This window comes from Pleurodeles waltl, chromosome 2_2 (assembly GCF_031143425.1).
Source record: "Pleurodeles waltl isolate 20211129_DDA chromosome 2_2, aPleWal1.hap1.20221129, whole genome shotgun sequence".
NCBI lineage: Eukaryota > Metazoa > Chordata > Amphibia > Caudata > Salamandridae > Pleurodeles > Pleurodeles waltl.
In genome coordinates, this window is record NC_090439.1 from 528,239,377 (window position 1) to 528,257,673 (window position 18,297).

General features: G+C 41.4%; 1 protein-coding gene across 2 annotated transcripts in view; it reads left to right on the forward strand.

Moving 5' to 3' along the window:
- Positions 1 to 6,912: 6,912 nt before the first annotated feature.
- The window catches only part of TAF4B (TATA-box binding protein associated factor 4b), a 351,422-nt gene continuing 340,037 nt past the window's right edge, over positions 6,913 to 18,297 (forward strand). The window contains exons 1-2 of one of the 2 annotated variants that reach the window (XM_069220053.1): positions 6,913 to 7,494; positions 17,203 to 17,330. In XM_069220053.1, the coding sequence (XP_069076154.1) occupies positions 7,170 to 7,494; positions 17,203 to 17,330 (453 nt within the window). In that variant the 5' untranslated portion in view covers positions 6,913 to 7,169. The remainder of the gene's footprint in view (positions 7,495 to 17,202; positions 17,331 to 18,297) is intronic. The other variant, XM_069220052.1, reaches the window with a different exon arrangement.

Below are 18,297 nucleotides of genomic sequence, written 5' to 3' on the forward strand. Positions count from 1 at the left end.
AAGTCCCTGTTGTTCACAATATCTGGGCTTCTCCAGGCCTGGTCCCAGACACACAGCAGAGGGGTTAGAGACTGCATTGTGTGAAAGCAGGCACAGCCTATTCAGGTGTAAGTGACCACTCCTCCCCCCGCTCTAGCCCAAATTTCCCATCGGGATATGCAGGCTACGCCTGCATATGTCTAGTGTCACTGTCTAGTGGAGATTCACAAACAGCCCAACTGTCAGTCTCACCGAGGCAGGGAACACACAAGCAGGCATAGTCAGAATGGTATAAGCAAGAACATGCCCACTATCCAAAAGTGGCATTTTCAAATAGACAATTTAAGAAACAACTTTACCAAAAGATGTATTTTTAAATTGTGAGTTCAGAGACCCCCAAAACTTCATATCTTTAGCTGCTCCCAAAAGGACACAGCACTTAAGTTATTTAAAGGCAGCCCTCATGTTAACCTATAAAAGAGACAGACCTTGCAACAATGAAAAACGAATTTGGCAGTATTTTTCTGTTAGGACATGTAAAACACATCAGTACATGTCCCACCTTTAACATACACTGTCCCCTGCCCATGGGACTATCTAGGGCCTACCTTAGGGTTGCCTTACATGTATAAAAAGGGAAGGTTTGGGCCTGGCAAGTGGCAGTTGAAAATTGCACACACAGACACTGCAGTGGCAGGTCTGAGCCATGTTTGCAGGGGTACTCATGTGGATGGCACAACCAATGCTGCAGGCCCACTAGAAGCATTTGATTTACAGGCCCTGGGCATCTCTAGAGCACTTTATTAGGGACTTACTAGTAAATCAGATATGGCAATCAGGGATAAACCAATCACCAATACAATTTACACAGAGCATATGCACTTTAGCACTGGTTAGCAGTGGTAAAGTGTCCAGAGTCCTAAAGCCAACAAAAACTGGTCAGAAAAAATAGGTGGAGGAAGGCAAAAAGTTTGGAGATGACCCCGCAAAGAAGGCCAGGTCCAACATCTAGTAAATACTAAATGTCAACTTGCTCCTTAAGATGGAGGCCTTGGTATGACCAATCTACCTATACTTTCTAGCAACTCAGATCCTGGTCTTAAACTATTAGTTAAATGGAGGCTGGTCTGATCCAGCTTATAGGGTTGATTATTCAGGATGGGATTTCCCGGAATACAGGACATGCTGTATGGGAGCGACAATTCTGATGGTCATGCCGGAAGTGAGCCGTATGGTCCTTTTGGCTTGCAGAGCTGCCTTGTGTTATGCCAGATGGTATAAGAAGTTGACCCATCAAACTCTATAATGGCAAGATAGGTGGTTGCAAGAAGTGGCATAGCTAGAGGGATTTAGCAAGTGTGATACGATTGGCATTACCTAGCTGTGCAACACATGGGGTGGCTCTCCTATGCATTCTTTCCAGGAACTTAGTAGTCAGTATGAGTTAGTGACATCCCAAGTACTTGTAGTTGCGCCACGTACTGGGTGAACATGTGCAGCGGGCACATCTTTCCCAACGTTTAGTCCTCTTGAGGCTAAAGTCATGCTGGATGCACTTGGCAAAGGAGGAGTTCCTCAGATTTATCACACTCCTATCAATGCCCCACACACTGTGCCACCTTTGGCTTACCCGGGAGGACTGGCTAGGTCTGATGGAGGATGATGATTGGAGGGACCCCCTAATGCACCTAGATATCACTATCTCTTCCAAGCTCAGGCTAATACAGACATATTCCTTTGCATTGTGCCTACCTCACTCCACTCCAGCTTGCCTTGCTGCTACTGCTGTGCGCACAAACCAGCAGACTTCTTTCATGTGGTTTGGTCATGTCCAGTTATACAAACGTTTTGGAGGTGTGACTGACAAAATGCCTATGGTCCTGGAGTGGACGGTGAATCTTTCCCCACTAGTGCTTCTCTTAGGTGGTCTTGCGGGTGCTGGTGGAACGTGTACAGACCATCAGTTATTAGGCGCAGTGTGCATGGTGGCGAAGAGGGATATAGCATCTCATGGGAAGAAAACTGAATCTCCTACTTTAGAGGTTGACTGGTGTGCAATGCAATAGAGGCCAGTCAATGAAGGGCGGGGATGTCCAAAGAAATATAATAAAATGTGGGATAAACGGAGGGCATGCTATGGTTTTGTAATCGTATGTAACATGTATTGCTACATGGCTTGGGATTGTGTAGGTGCTCCCCTTGAGGAACACTAGATTTTAGGATAACTGTTTTGTAACAAGTTGGTGGAAATGTGACATGATGAATATGCTTCTTGTTCTTTGTTTAAAAATAATAAACTTGTTTATCAAAAAATTGAGGATTCCTTATTACATTTAATGACCTGTGATTCCTTATTCAGGAGTGGATAGGTCATGCTCAGTTCCTATGGAATTGTAATAATAAATCCTCTTTGATGGTAAAATTGTATTTATTGGTACAATTTTGAAAAAGCCACTTTTAGAAAGTTACGAAGAAATTAAAGGGGATGGGCTTGTTAACGCGTTCCTTTTTGTTGATTTTATACACATTAGGACTCGTTTTAGGCCAATGAATCTTTGGACCCAGTGGTGAGACACCGTAGGATGATATAACTGATCAATATGTCAAGCAATATATCAATGATGTCATCAATATTTGCCACCACAATATACTTTACTTTGGATAATGACATTAATTAAACTGTCGGCGCAACCATGACCTTTCAGCCATGAATAACCACACCTTTGTTAGAATTTTGTGAATTTTTATTCCCTATTGATTACAATCTACTAGTAGAAGTGTCAATCTCAAAACCAAGAAGCAAAAGAGCATAGTCACGATATGGCAACTGTGATAAGACTTCAATAATGCAAAGATCACAAACGTAAGGGCATAGCATAATGTAAACATAGATCAGAATACAAAGAATATCATGTAAGTCTCAGTTCAGCATAGCACAATGTCAGTCACGTCTATTTGCGTCAGTCAAAGTGATCACCTAGCCTAACCACTGATTAGCATCAGCATGTTGGACTTTATGCAAAATAATTTAGAACACCTATTTAGAACACCAATTTAGAAAACATCTAACTAAGGTCTCTATCCAAAAATACAGCAGTTGGTACCTAGAAAGGAAAAGCAAATAGACAAATTACGATAGCAATTGTCATAATTACTCTCCTCGGAATAAGTCAGCATACAGGATCAGTCTTCGTCTTCAGGACATCAGTTAGATCGCCGACAGTCTACTTCGTCTAAGGAGACAGGGGACACTTCCCTCATAAGGAGGAAAAGTGTAGAGGGCAGTCTATGGATGAGGATATTATTTAAGTCTCAAATCACCAAACACAGTGACAGAGTTTCTGGATGCAATCAATATCATTCCCTACCTAATTTCCCCAAGCCTTCTGTGTCATGAGTTTTTATCCCTTTTTCGCAATACCTTCCCCCAAAATTCTATTGGATAATCGCTATACCCCACTATCTTTAGCCTATCAAATTATACAGCCTATCAAATTATACATTAGGTAATCCAAATTGTCACCCCACGATAATTCATAACACTTTGATTGGTCTTCATAATTGACGTCTTCATAGGTGGTACATCCGGGGTTACTTCATCCTTTGGCACGTTCTTCAGGTCAAAAGTTCTCTTTTCCATGGTCGAATCGTCCTTGAATACTTTTACAATTGTTGCAATACGTATAAAACTTATACTAAGGCAGCTAGCATGCGGATGGGAATAAGGCATAACTTGCAACATAAAACTAAGGAAAAGAAAACATGCTGGGTCATGGCCTTTTACAAATCAGCACACTGGAAAACAGAAAAATATGCTTTAATATGAGAGTTACACGGCTAAGTCTTCGACTCACGCTAATTTAAGGCCTATAAGATTTTCATTGCAATATCGTAAATGCTAATATAAGCTTGATTAATCATATCACAATCAAGTTTACTCATTATTGTCATTAGTTCAGTCTATCATAGTCATAATTCAAATTGCGCGTTTAAGCAAATAACTAATCATTATCTTTTTTCTATGTGCAGTATTGTTAAGCATTTCACATCTAATATATGTAATATTTAAACTACGCTCTCTCAGGTTCATTTCAAAATCAGCAAGGCTGAGTTACCAAAATCAAAACAACAAAAAAGTGCCAACACTGACCAAACTCATTAACAAATACTTATCTTAATCCAAGATCACATGACCAAATCACAGTGATCGACATAAATTATGCTGCATACTTAAACAAGGATTACATTCAGATAATTGCTGGATGCAGAAGAAACCACAATGATTCAACATTGAACAACAAGCAATAAAAAACAAAATTATCAACCTACAACGATGTGAACAAACAAAAAAGAATCTGTAATAATAACTGCATCAAAAGTCCCTGCAACAACAAAAAATACACACTTTGTGAAGGTTCTAAAATTCAATTCCCATCAGGGCCCATCATAAAGTTAATTTTGTGGCCCCTTCTCAATGGGAAAAAACAGGGGACACACCACAAGCCAAAGATATGCGTTCGGAATTCATCAGGGACACTGGTTGATTTTTTTTTTTTTTTTTTAATCCAGTGTTCCCTGTAGGCGCATAAAGTTGTTATTTATCCACTCTTTGGTAATTGGAGTCGATGCATTTCGAACCCTGCAACAATTCTAGGGTTCTCCTCAGGGCACAGAATCAGTAGAGAAGACTTTGGTGTAGAATCCAAAACTAAATCTTTAAATGCAATGTGAACATAGGCCACCCAGCGTGATCCTTTAAACCAGGACCGTAAGCTTGTTGTGTGGCATAGCCTACAAATGCCATGTGTTCCTAATATGAAAAAACCAAGCCAGTGGTATTCTTGCTGTCCCACCTGTCTAGTGGGCATCGATAGATCACGTTAGCCGAACGCTGGTGACCAGCCCATCCCTATGGCCACACAACAATTTTACTAGAGAGTGGATAAAGACTTTCAGCCCACAGGGAACATTGGAGTTGAACGAGTATTCAAACACAGTGTCCCTGATGAATTTTATACGCATACCTTTGGCTTATGGTGTCCCCTCTGGTTTTTCCCCTTTGAGAATGGGCCCCGGAATTATCTTTATGAGGGACCCTGATGGAAATTGAATTTCAGAAAGTGATCTTTGAAGTTTAAAGGTGGTCTTTGCAGTGTTGTTAGACAGTCAGCAGGTGTTGCTAGAGTAGGATTCAGCATTTCACCTGATGTGGTGAGAGCAGATTGTATCAGTATGAGGGTGGCTTAAGCATAAAAGAGGGCAAGGCCAGTGCCATGGCATAAGGAAACAGGTGGATCCTTGTTAAAGGCATTCCACTAAATTAACCATCCTGATGCTAGCGCGGACTGCTGAACTAACAGTAAGAATCCAAGCATGCAGGAGCACGTCAAACACACTAAGATGCTGGTGGTACAGCCAGATTGCTGTGAACAGTGAGATGGCATGTAGCTGCCTGGAAGAGGTGAGGCCTGGACAAGCACCACACTCACAGTGGGTGTGCTGACAGAAAATAAGTGAATATTGTACACGCTGACACAAGAACAACAAATTGAAGTGAAGATATCTGAGGGGTGGTGCCTTGTACATGCAGGTAGACACGCTCCCAGAGTGTCAAACAACTAAGTGGAAACATGTACCTTACTACAATTCCATCACATAGCTAACTGTTATATTCAAGTAGGGTCGGTTTTTGGCATTGGCGACCTGGGCTTAGGCCCAGGGTACCAATATTCAGAGAGTCGCTCAAAGCTGTCTGTTTTAAGATCATGCAAACAGCAGTGTCCACCTCACTTGATTCCAGTGATTCAGTTTGAATTGATTTCAATCGTTTGTCACGCCCCTTCAGCCTTTCTCCTTGTTTTCCTTCTTACCCCGAGCTGTCACACAACAATACCACCCCAGCAAACAGCTAGGCACCAGTATGAAAGACCCGACATGTGAGTGATTCGGATAAGATAGTGGAGTTGCCAAGATGTTGACTGCTTTGGTGGTGTCTGGAGCTGACCAGCGAACACAAAGTGACCCTCTTACTGCCTCATTTTTATTAACAAGCAGCAGCGAGGGCATCAAATGTATTTCCCAAGGCGCCATCAGGGCAGAGGCCGGCTCTGTAGAGAACCTTCTTCCTCAAAGTGGCAGGGGAGTAGTAAAGTTGTGAGGGAAATGGAACATCTCCTGGGTGGGCGGGAACAGAAGGGGGGAATACATAAGTGGAAGTCCAAATGAAAACATAACACCACTACAATGCTTTTTTGCGAGATCGAACTCATTTAATTTAACATCGACCCTTATCTATCAATGTTTTTGCTATTAAAGTTAAGGACAAGAATATAGGGCCTGATAGGCATCCCCTTCAATGTCCGTTTTTTAAATTCTGCCGAATCTGAGACCAAGAGAGACCTGCTTACAATAGTTAATTGCGTGTTACTCTGCCTGAAGCGCCTTATCGGACATGAGTATGAGTCCGTACAAAATTGTTTCTCGATACATCACGTAAACAGAACAAGCGTTTTCCAGCGGGGGCGTAGATTACGTCTTTTGTATAGAGAACGGTAGTAAAAAATATCAGTTTGCTCTTAAGAATATTGCAGTCAAGAAACAAAACAGATGCGATGGTAGACAAACTTTCTATGGACAGCCGCAAGGGCGGCGTCATTGGTACAAAGGACCAGCGCCCAACTCAAATGAGGAGTAAGAACGGTTGCTCCGTGAATTAACCATTGGAGCTCAGTATCCTTTTGCTGCTCAAGCATCCGTCACTAAAACTTTCACTCAGCGTGAAAAGCTCCTACCTTCCGTCTCTTTGACGTCATGGTCTCACCATACTCCTCCTTCCGAGGCGTGAGGATCCCTCGCATCCAATCAAAACGCTAAGCACCCAGACATGTGCCGACCTCGCGCCTGGGCGCGTGCGCGAAGGCCACATGGCTATATAAACATGGCTGATGCAGATCCACCGGCACGCCGCTGACCTGTGCTTGCGGAAGTGGCTCTGGTAGCTTGGTGTCTTCCCGGTGGGGAGACTACCGGTGATGAGCGACTCGGTGAGGCACGGCGCCAAGCTTTCGTTTGTTGTGCGCCTAACGCTACGGCTGTGCTGAGCTCGGCGCGCGCCTGTGGGTGGCCATGTGCGTTCAGGGCTAGAGCTGGAAGCCTCGCGGGTGCCTCGTGTACCGCACCATGCCCCCAGCATGAGCGCCGCCGTTCCTGCCCGCCCCCACTCTGAGCCTCAGACCCCCGGGGCACCAGCAGCCGCACCCCAAGGCGTTCCTGGCTTTCCTGTGTGCACTGCCTCGCTCTCTCTGTCAGGTCCGCCGGGGCCCCTCATAAGCGCCCTGGCTGCAGCAGTCCCCGCCCCCCAACCAGGGGCAGCTCTGGCCACTAGGATGACAACCATGGCCGGCGGCGCTCAGCAGCCCAAGGTCACTAACTCCCCCAGGATGCCTGCCCCGCAGACCTTGTCGACCAAAGTTCCGCCTACGTTCCAGCTGCCAGCCAACTTCCAGATCCCACCAGGTGAGTCCAGCGCTTAAGTTTTGTCCTTTCGTGTCACATCTGTTATTCGTATACCGCATTATAACGTTTGCTTAATTGCGCATGTAGCTGATCCATAGAGATAGATTTGGAGTTCTTGTATTCCCCCTGTAGCATTCCCTATTAGGCAGAACATTGATTAATGCATCGTGCACTTATCTTTGGTTACCTCTCACCTGAGTTTCTCAGCATATCACAGTTTTAAGAGCTTTTCTGTGCTATGCATTGTAAATATCCGACTCAATTTAAAGTTGTTACCAAGGGCCTTCTTCCAGTGTAGTGGTGTTGAAAGTCTTTAATTGAAATCCAGGGTTTCTGGTTATTCCTTTTTTTTTTTTTATACTGTTTGATCTGTCTTATCTAGAAAGTGGTGGGAAAAGTGCAGTATCTGACAACTCTACAGTGCTTCTTTGTTGCTCGTAGTTGCATTCGAATTTGGATATTACCTGTACGGTTTCAGTGCGTTTACATTCGTTAGGATGGTTATTTAGGTAAGTCCTATTTAGGAAAACAAGTGATGCGGCTAATCAGCAAACTGTACTCAGTTTTATATCCTTTTTGAAAAACAGTCCTTTAGCGTTATTACACATCCTATTGGTACTGCAAATACAAATGCTTAATTACTCTTGTAATTCCAACACTGGCTCCCCAATATTCTTCGATTGAATTCCAAAATTTGCTATCACAATCTCATGGAATTTGATATTGTTTATAGAGTGGGCAAATACCCAGAGGTGTCTTGGCTCTGGTATGTGCTGGAAGTAACCGATTAAGAAACTTGTAGGGTAGCATAGATGGAAAAAATCCAGATTTTAAGTTATTTTCTAAAACGGGTGAACTTGGATTGAATTTTGAGATGCACAGGCATTTTGTTCCAAAGTTAACTGGTAGTAGAAAGAGAACTTCTGCCACTCCATGACTTTTTTTATTTATTTAGGCTTTGCCACTGTTCTCGAGGTGGCAGATTGGAGAGCTCTCCTAGGTATTTACTATATGAATTTCCTCTTGATGTACTTGGGGACTGTGTCATGAAGAGATTTGTGCATAGTGCCTTGAAAGCAACTCGTTTCATAATGGGTTGCTTAACCAGTGCACACAAGACTTTTAAATTGTGGAATTCTCATTAGGAGGCGAGCTGCTGCATTCTGAAGAATTTGCAGTTTATTCATAAATCGTTAATGGTTGCCCATATATAGGGCATTACAATAATATATCTGGTCAGCACCAGGACAATGATTACCAGTTTCTGAAGCTCAAATGGATAATGTTTCTTGGAGTTCCTTGTAGGAAAAAGCAAGTGGTGTGGCAATAACCTGTGGGTGGGGGGGGAGTTGTGTTGGGGCGGCAACATAAATATTAAAGAGGATGAGACTCAGAGAGGACCCCCCCCCCCGTGGGACACCACAGGGTAGCGAGAAGGGTTTTGATGTATACTCGCCAAGGTAGACTGACTGTTCTCTACCAGAGAGAAAGGTGTTTAGCAGATCGAGTGCCGACCCACTAATACCCATGATGTCTAAGTGATCTACCAGCACAGTGTGAATCACTGTCTTAGGCTGCTTATAGGTTCAACAGAATTACTGCAGCCTTCCCTTGGGTGTCCACGATTGACCTGATCTCCTCAGTGGTGATGATTAAAGCTGACTTACTACTGTGGTTCCTCCTGAAACCATATTGTCCACCGTCCAGTACTTCATTTTTATCTAAGAAGACCATTCATGTAGAGTTAAGATATATTTCAAAGATTTTTGCCAGCTTTGCAGGCTTGAGATAGGGTGGTTGCTTTTTGATTCATTGGGGTTAAGAGAGGGTCCTTTTTTTTTTATTTTATTTTTTTATTTTTTTAAATCAATGTAAGAGTGGATACTATTTTCCAAACATCGGGAAAGTGTCCTGTGAGCATAAGTCAGTAAGTTGGTAAGGGGGACTGCTGTCGTGGCTGCTACCTCATGGAGAATTTTCAGGTGTCAGGGATCGGAAGCAGCCGCAGACTTGGTTATTTTAATTAGTTTAGACACTTCAGAAGAGAAATTTCCCTGAACTGACTCTTCCTTGTTCCTAAAGTTTCAGTTTTGAACCCAGCAGGAATTATATTCGGCTGGAGTTGAATTCATAGTACACTTCCTCTACTTTAGTTTGGAATAATTTCACCAGTTCATCGCATAAGGATTGACTTGGAGTCATGGTCTTGGTGATGTTGGCACTGGAAATAGTTGTAAATGTATTAAATAGTTATTTCGTATAATTGTTTGCTAAAGTTTTTATTTTTTCTTTCCCTTTCTCTCTGTGTAAAATAGTTTTTCTCTGAGATAATCTTGTTGTTATTTTCTTGGATGAGTTGCTTATATTTGTATCCTTCATCTAGGCTGTAATTTTCATTTTCTCCTGTCTTCTGTATTTATGTTTTAGAGATCTTAGTTTAGTATGCCACTGGAATCAAGCTAGCATGGCTGGTGAAGGGTGATACCCTGAAACTCGTCCTAGGATGCTTGATTCCAGTCCAAGGAGGACCTGGCTTGGCTGTTCGGGCTGGACTGTTCCCATGGGGAACAGGGTCAAGACTGACTTGCATATGGCTGGGTCCAACCAGGAATGGCATGGGTAGCAAAAAAACGATGGATTTAGGCACAGATCCCTGTACTGGAGGTGAATGTTTGACATTGTTCAGCGTTCCGCCCATCACTTGTTCTTTTTGCATTTGTTGCCTCAAGTGGGAATGGATTGCCCAGTCGTGGGTCCTGTGCTCCCCTGCAACTGGAATCAAGCTAGCCTGGCTGATGAAGGGTGATACCCTGAAACCGGTCCTAGGATGCTTGTTTCCAGTCCAGGAAGGACCTGGCTTCGCAGTTCGGGTTGGACTGTTCCCATGGGGAACATGGTCAAGACTGATTTGCATATGGCTGGTCCAAACTGGAACGGCATGGGTAGCAACGATGGCTTTAGGCCCAGATCTCTGTACTGGGGGTTAGTGTTAGACATTGTTCAGCATTCTGTCCATCAGTTGTTCTTTTTGCCTTAGTTTAGAGGAGAGCCAAGGGGTTGTGGGTTGATTCTGTAGCTTTTAAGTGTATTTAAAAAAAAAAAAAAAAATCTCGGGGGGGGGGGGGGGAGGGGGACTAGCTTCGTAACCACTGAATGAATCCAATTAGAATAGTTGAGTGTAGCTAAATTAGTCATCAGCATGGGAGATAGCAATGAGCGTGGTTTTATTAATTTTATTCCAGACTCGGGATTTTATGACCTGTGTGGTTGTTTCCCAAGGCACGTAAGATCAGGGTGAGGGGGTAGTTTAGAGTGACTATAGCAGCTTTATGGCCTAACCATGTCAGCGGGAGCACAGTTTCCAACTGCAGGTTCCAGATACTAGAAAAAATGCCATCCAAGATGTGACCTGCTGAGTGTGTGGCAGTGTTTACTATTTGCTTGAGATTGAAACAACTCAGATTATCAATTAAAGGTTGTGTTGTGGTACCCTGACTAAGATTGTGGTCCCTACTTGGACAGGGTGCATACCTCTGCCAACTAGAGACCTAGTTTCTAACACTCTTCATTTAAGCTGTTAGCATCATTATATGATCTTCAGTTATACCATTCTGACAATTCATTACTTTATTTTTTATTTATTTTTTATGTGGGTCTTTACAAGTTTGTCTTAAAGCTTTATAACAGTCATAAGAAAAGTCAATTTCACAAAATAGACATGCTATCTTGTGCAAAGAAAAAGCTTTCACAGCAGTTGAGAGACGTAGGGCCTCCTCAAGACCTTGGCGGAGGGGATTACTCTGTCACAAGTGTGGATAGCCTGCCCGCCATATTACAATATCCATTATATCCTATGGATCTTGTAAAATGGCAGGCAGGATATGCGTCATGTTTGTGACAGAGTAATCCCCTCCGCCAAGGTCGTTATCAGGCATGGAGTCGTCTTTATTTATTTATTGTTTTTAATATTATTTCCCTTTGAATGAGCTTAGAGAGACGTTTGTCTGAAATGTACAGAGAAGCACCAGTGTTGGCTTAAATGCCCAGTGCAAAGAATTGGTTGCAGAGCAGTAGTTATGTGATTGGCTCTTGGTATTGGTTATGCTGTGTTGCTGCAGCTTTGTGTTGCACAAACACTTTAGTGTTCTTAATCAGTTATTATACTACAATGTGCTTCACAATGCAATTCAAGAATTATGCTCATAATACTTTAACATGAGGTTTCCTATTAAATCATTCAATATAGTGATGTGGCAAAGAGGTGGTTATACCAAAAAATAACTTTGGTTGTGACTACACTGTGCAATTGGTTTCATCTCTGCACCCTAGTCACTCACTCAACACAAACATTGTCATTTGTATGTTTAACATATTCACTCATGATCATAACATGATACAGCCCAAACTTAAAACTTATTTTAACATTCTTGTAATAGCAAACTAAAAACAGCATTTGCAATGCAACAGGTCTAGCGTTTCGTCAAGTTAGACCTATTAGCGTTGTAAACTCGTAACCAGACTTTTCCTGCCACATTAAATGAAGGGAAAAAACAAGTGCCATCGCGCTGCGAAATAAAGAGAAAAAGTAGTCCAGAAATTATGTGGAAAACATGGAGCCTCGTATGTTTCCAGTAGTTTACCGGTGCTCTCCAGGAGAGCTAAACATCAGAAAAAGCATGACGTGTGCATGCCTTTCACTAATGAAATCAAGCAGATTTTAAAAGGCAAGTCCACGAACCAATGAAAGTGACTGACGTAACATGGGTGTGGTTAAAATCCCCCTAAAGACATTAGAAGAGGGACGGAGTGCTCTACGATCACCCCTAATAAGCCTGACACCACAGCAGGTCGCATTCAACATTATCTTAATTTCCCACTTATTCAAAAATTAAGTTGCAGCCATTTTTGTAAACTTAAAGGTATTACAACACCAGCGCTATTATTAGCATCACCTTAATCAACTTTGACACAGTTTTTCATTTTCATACTATAGCCTTCTGTTTTACTTTACAGCAAGTGTATTTTTTTAGGTTTTAATTGAGACTCCATAATACATTACATTGAATTTAACCGAGATAGCAATACACTATAATTTGTACTTGAATTGCCTCAGGCTGATAATTTGCATGTGGGTGTCAGGTTTATAATACTGGTGTGTGTGTGTGTGTGCCAGATGTAAGAATGAAAACTAGGGCAGTTAATAGGAAAAAACAAAACCAAGGGTGAAAGGTTAGTTTTGATGGCCAACAACCTGTTGCCAGGAGCAAAGAATTTTGTAAGAATTGTCTTGTGTGGAATATTTTTTCCCTTCATACTGTGAACTGTTAATTTCCTTTGGTGCCTAAATCCTGTTACGCAAAAGTGAATATGGAAAAAAGTCCCATGGGGTCTGTTATGGAGCAAAACATTCGTCTTTGCAAAATGTAATTCAACATCTTCGGATCGCATAGCACATCATATTCTGTACTTGTATCACTCTAGCAGCTCAAGAATGTCCATATCTTGTTTCCCTTGCAATGGCTATACCTCATCCACTCACCTTTCTAAGCCTTCTTGTAGAGAAAGAGTCTTTGTAGCTCTTTAGGGAACTCTAGAATTGTCTGAGAGTCCCCTTTCCTAGCCAGGCACCTCAAAACATTAGTGAGAAACAACACGACAATTGGGCCTTGTCAAGGACCTTAAACCGTGGTCCTTTGACCACCAAAGCCATATGTAAAATAGCTTTTGTCAAAGTCTCACTAATATCTTGTTCTGACACTTACATCAGGACCTTCTTCCTTGGTGTATTCCCCAATAAAAGTGGTCGTCCTGCGTTGTATCTTGGGAATGACTGATACTGATAATGACTGATAGATAGATAGATAGGGCTTTCCATCCTCAGCTTGTTGCGAACATCCCTGTTCAGTAGCTTCCACAAGAACCCCTGGATGTAAATTGGGATCCTGTAGAATGGGGTTCACTTTGAAGACCTCTTTTGCCTGAGGTATTCTTGGTCTAACATGGGATTAACATTAATACTTTACCTCTGGCCGGGAGATCCCCTCTGTCTTGCCCAAAGGTTCAAACTTTTTTTTGCCTTCAAAATGGCAGGATTCGGTTTATAGAACCACCCGTTCTTGTCCTCTGCATTAAAGTAGAATTTTTCATGCAAGGTAGCAGCAGGCTGGTCAGACTTTAGGCTTTTAATGGGCTTAGCATTGAGAATTGAAAGATCACTGTGTATAACAGGAACACTTTCCTAGGTTGGAAATAGTGTGTGTGCTGTTGAAATGTGCTTTCAGGGAAGCCTTCCAAATTTTTCTAAGAGATCAATTTCTTAATCAGTTACTCCCCTTGCACTGCACTTATCTCTCTTGGGGTGCTTCTCCAATGGATTGCCGGAGATTGAGATATTGCAGGACAATATTGGCTGACCACTTCTGCAGCACTGGTGTCTTTGTGCCCCCTGCTTGAGACATTTTGTAGAACTGCTCACTAATAGGAAGCATCACCTTGTATACAGATTGCTACCCTGAACATCAATCTGTAAGAAAAAGGCTGCTCATAAACATCATCTCTCTCCGAATAACCCTCAAATTCATAACCTCATATGTAGTCTCTAATCACTGTCAAGAATCTTCAGTCAACTTGCTGTCCACAATCTTTCATTCTAAGCTCTCTGCTACCTGGGAATTGAAATCCAACAGGCTGCCACAACACCAGGGAGGTGTCCAGCCCTAGGAAATGCATTACTCAGCTGGGACAGGTCATTAAAGGATGAACAGCAAGAAAGCACTAGCAAAATCTGCTGTAATGACACACATCTGTACATAAAAAAAGACTAAGCTGGCAATTGCTTCGATGCAGACAGTTAGGACCAGCAATTGGCTCTTCATATCAGGAACCTGAGACCAATGCTCTGAAAGCAAGCACTTCCTCCACCCTGTTCTGACTGTTTGCCTCTCTAATTAGTTTATAGCTTCTATACTTTCCATGCATAAATACTTTTGTGATCTGGATGAGGCCCTAGTGTTCTTCACCTCTTTTCTATTACACACTACTTTTCATTGATTGCTTGTTTTAGTGATTTCTACACAGCCCCACTTTGTGATAACCTTTCCCTGGTGTGGTTTAATTGAGCTGACCCATCCACCCCTCCCCATGCCTATTTCTTTCTCTACAGATGCCTATTTTCTAACTCATCCTTTTGTAAGTATTGATCTATGCATAAATTCTTGCATACAAGTTTTTTTTTTTTAAATTATAATCCATTCTTACAGTTTAGAATCCTTGCACGATTTGAGATATAATTGCTGTATTACACTTGGTTCATGGTTCAATGAGATTTGCATTATGATTGTAAACTACACTTCTTTAGGTAGTTTGATTCTACCTGCGTGTTTTATTATAATTGTTGGTAACCGGAGAAAATATTCCTTCTACTTCCTTTTTAATTTTTTTTTTTTTTTAAAACAATTAAAAATGCACATTACTCGTTGGGAAATTTCTTTAGATCCAAGAAATAGAGCATTTCTTGATCCTCACTCCCCAGTAGCCATGTTTTTAATATCCATTCGGGGCAGTACGAAGAGCCCATCCACCAAATAAATGTACTAATGCTTGCTAGCCTTTAAGTGTTTAACCGAGGATCAGAGGTGTAGCCTGCACAGTGCAAGCCACCTCAGTGTTTGTTGATGGTATACAGTATTAGTCTGAAAGGAGTCTCTTAAGCCTGTCTGAATACATACTTTGCAAACATTAATTGGTACATTCTGTGGAAGCCATGTACATTGGCATGTGCTGTTAAAGTTGTTGTTCCATACAAGCAGCCCATGTACGTAGATCCAGTGTCCTAGGAAACAATGCAGATGGCTTAATCCCACTAGATGTTAGAAGGAACGGGATTCTCTATATCTACCCACATAACTATGTTAATGAGGCTCAGTTTGAGCGGCAACCATATTTGCCAGCATCCTTGTCTGTAGTTTCAGCAGTAGTTGAGTAAGAGCAGCTGTGTATGGCCGAGAGAGAAACAGTTTGAGAATTTTGTGGAGCTGTGCAAGGGCAGGAGTCAGTGTCCAACAACACTGCGCCTTGAAGGTTCTGATGATGTTTTTTTTTTTTTTAACTGATGGGGTAGAGCTATCTATATTGTGTAGATAATTGCCCTTGCTTCTAGTCGAGGCCCTTTACTATCTAGAGATAACTCTACTCTACTTTGGACCCCTAATCTGGGTGGTGAGCACTTATCACATGATCATTCCCACCCTATGAGTCACCAATGCTATAGTTGTATACCCCTCTTCAGATTATTTACAACAAAGAAGCTTGCCTTGTGACTGACAACACAGCTGTGTAAAGGGTTGGTTGCAAAAGCATGCATGCAAGATTTAGCACTTTTAAAATGTGGTTTTGATGTACACATTATCCCAACAAGTCAATTATTTTCAGTGTTTATTATAGCATATATTAACAACCATACCACACCCAAATTCAAATATTGGGTACTTATATATGTAGTAAGGTGCATGGCATTTTTTCTGGAGTAAATGTGTGCAAAATAGACTGAAGGCTGGCTTTAGGGGACGGAAAAAATGAAATTGAGCATATTTAAGAATGGATCTCCACAATTACATTGACACGCTCCCAACAATATAAATTAAGCTAGTGGCCGCATGTGTCTTATGGGAGAGTTAAGGATGTCCATCCTCATTACTCCCCAACCCTTGGACATTTACGTGCAGGTGTACTTTACTATTGTTCTGACTAACCTGCTCTAAAATATATTTAAGCTCTGCACACCATATCTTGTTGGTATTACCTCAAAACCTTTAAAGCAAAATAACTTCTCAATTATAAGTTCTTAAAATTAATACTTAAAAAAAGGAGGTTTCCTGGTGTGTTCATTCACAAAATGTATTGAAAAAAGTGTAAAGGGTTAAAGTGCGATTACAAGTTTTGGGGGTATACAGTTAGTTTAGGTTAAGGGTACCCTTTTTTTGAGCGGAGTTAATGGATTGGGGTATCATTTTAAGGGTTTTATGCATAAGGTGTTACGCAGTCAATTTCAGATAGTAGACATCAAAGGTTAAGGATCTAGGATTACGTTAGTGTTATGGGTTTGCAGGTAAGGGATTATAATATATGGTTTAGGGGTTGACGTGGAGAGTATAGGATAATGGGATACACAATGATGGATTTGGATCTTGTTGGGGTATAGGGTTGATCATATGGGGTTAGGATTAAAAGATTAGGATAAATGGTTAGCAATATGGAGTTAGAGGTTAAGGGTATATTGGTTACAGTTAAAGGTTTAGCATTTTAACTACAGGCATTTAGCAGTTAACACTTAAGGGTGTAGAATTAAGCCATATTTAGTGTCCCATTTGGAAATGTTTCATTAAAGGACTCTTCATGGTTCTTTTAAACCCATGCATCCTTTTTCATTTCTGTTGAACACACGTTGATTTCGAAGTGATGCAAATAAGTATTGAAAGACAACTTCTGCTGTTTCTCAGTTAACAAATAGAATTAACAAGGCACACTCCAGTTCAAATTTCAGAAATACTTGTAGCTACTAGACAGGCAAAATTCACACCATTCTCTAAACATGTTAGTCTCGGTTTAGGTTTATTTCACAATAAATGGTGTTGAGAAGTAAATGCTATCACCAGACTCTGCGTGCACTCATGTCTTTTCTTTTTTTCTTTTTTCCTCCTCTTGAAACAGGAACAGTCCTCATTAGAAGCAACAATGGCCAACTAATGCTGGTGTCTCAACAGGCTCTAGCCCGAGCTCAAGCCCAGGTTCAGAGTAACCCAAATCCACGAGTGGTAGGAACTGCAGAACCCTCTAAAGTAAGATAATGTACTATACAATAATTGTGGAAAAATGCGTTCCCGATACCCAGTTGCACAAAGATCACCTTTGGATGAATTCAATCTTCAGAAGAGATTGAGCGTGCTTGCTGCCTTCTAAATGTATTAATTTCCAATTTAAAAAAAAAAAAAAACAAATGAAAAACACTGCATCGGTTTTGAGAGGTTCTTTTTAATTTCCTTTTTGTAAATATTTGGGTGCGCAATTCTCATCTTTTACTTTCAGCACGCCATGCTCTGTTCCTGTCTCTTTTCCTTGTTAACTGTATCCATAGTCTGTAGTGAAAGTATTATTTTTAAAGTTGTTTTTCCACATTGAGTTTTAGAAGCAATAGCAGCTGACTATTCCAAAACAATGATTTCTTAGTGACTGCTCATAAGAAACTCTTCAGTGGCTAAAGTCCTCACTGGAACTAAGATGTAGATCCATGCTGAATTGTCTTTCTTGCTTCAAAGACAGTCTGTAGATAATTTCTAGCAGTTTTCTCCATGTGTAATTATCTGAATATGTAATTTGCTTTTAGAAAGAATTATGTAGTGAAATTCTGTTAACAAAAATGCGTGTACACATCTTTGCCAGTCTGTTAGAAGAATATGGTTCCTCTGGCTTACCGGTGTATCATCTCACATGTGATTCTACACTTTGTTGACATCCACTATTGTGTGTCTCAGTAACAGACAAAATATGGAGGGGGGGGAAAGGTATATAGTCACTGTAGCATCAGTCTTCTGAACCAACGTCTAAACCATTAGTCTAAAAGCTGGTTGCAAATTTGATCAATGTGTGCACACTAGATGACACACTTACTACCAGAATTCTGCTGTGTTTGGGCAGTTTGTGGGAAGGGTTGTGATAGCTGTACGTCTGCTGTGAAAAAGAGCATGATTGAAGATGATCTTTAGCATGGTGACGTCAGTGAGCATGCTAGGTGAGCTGCCAGATAAT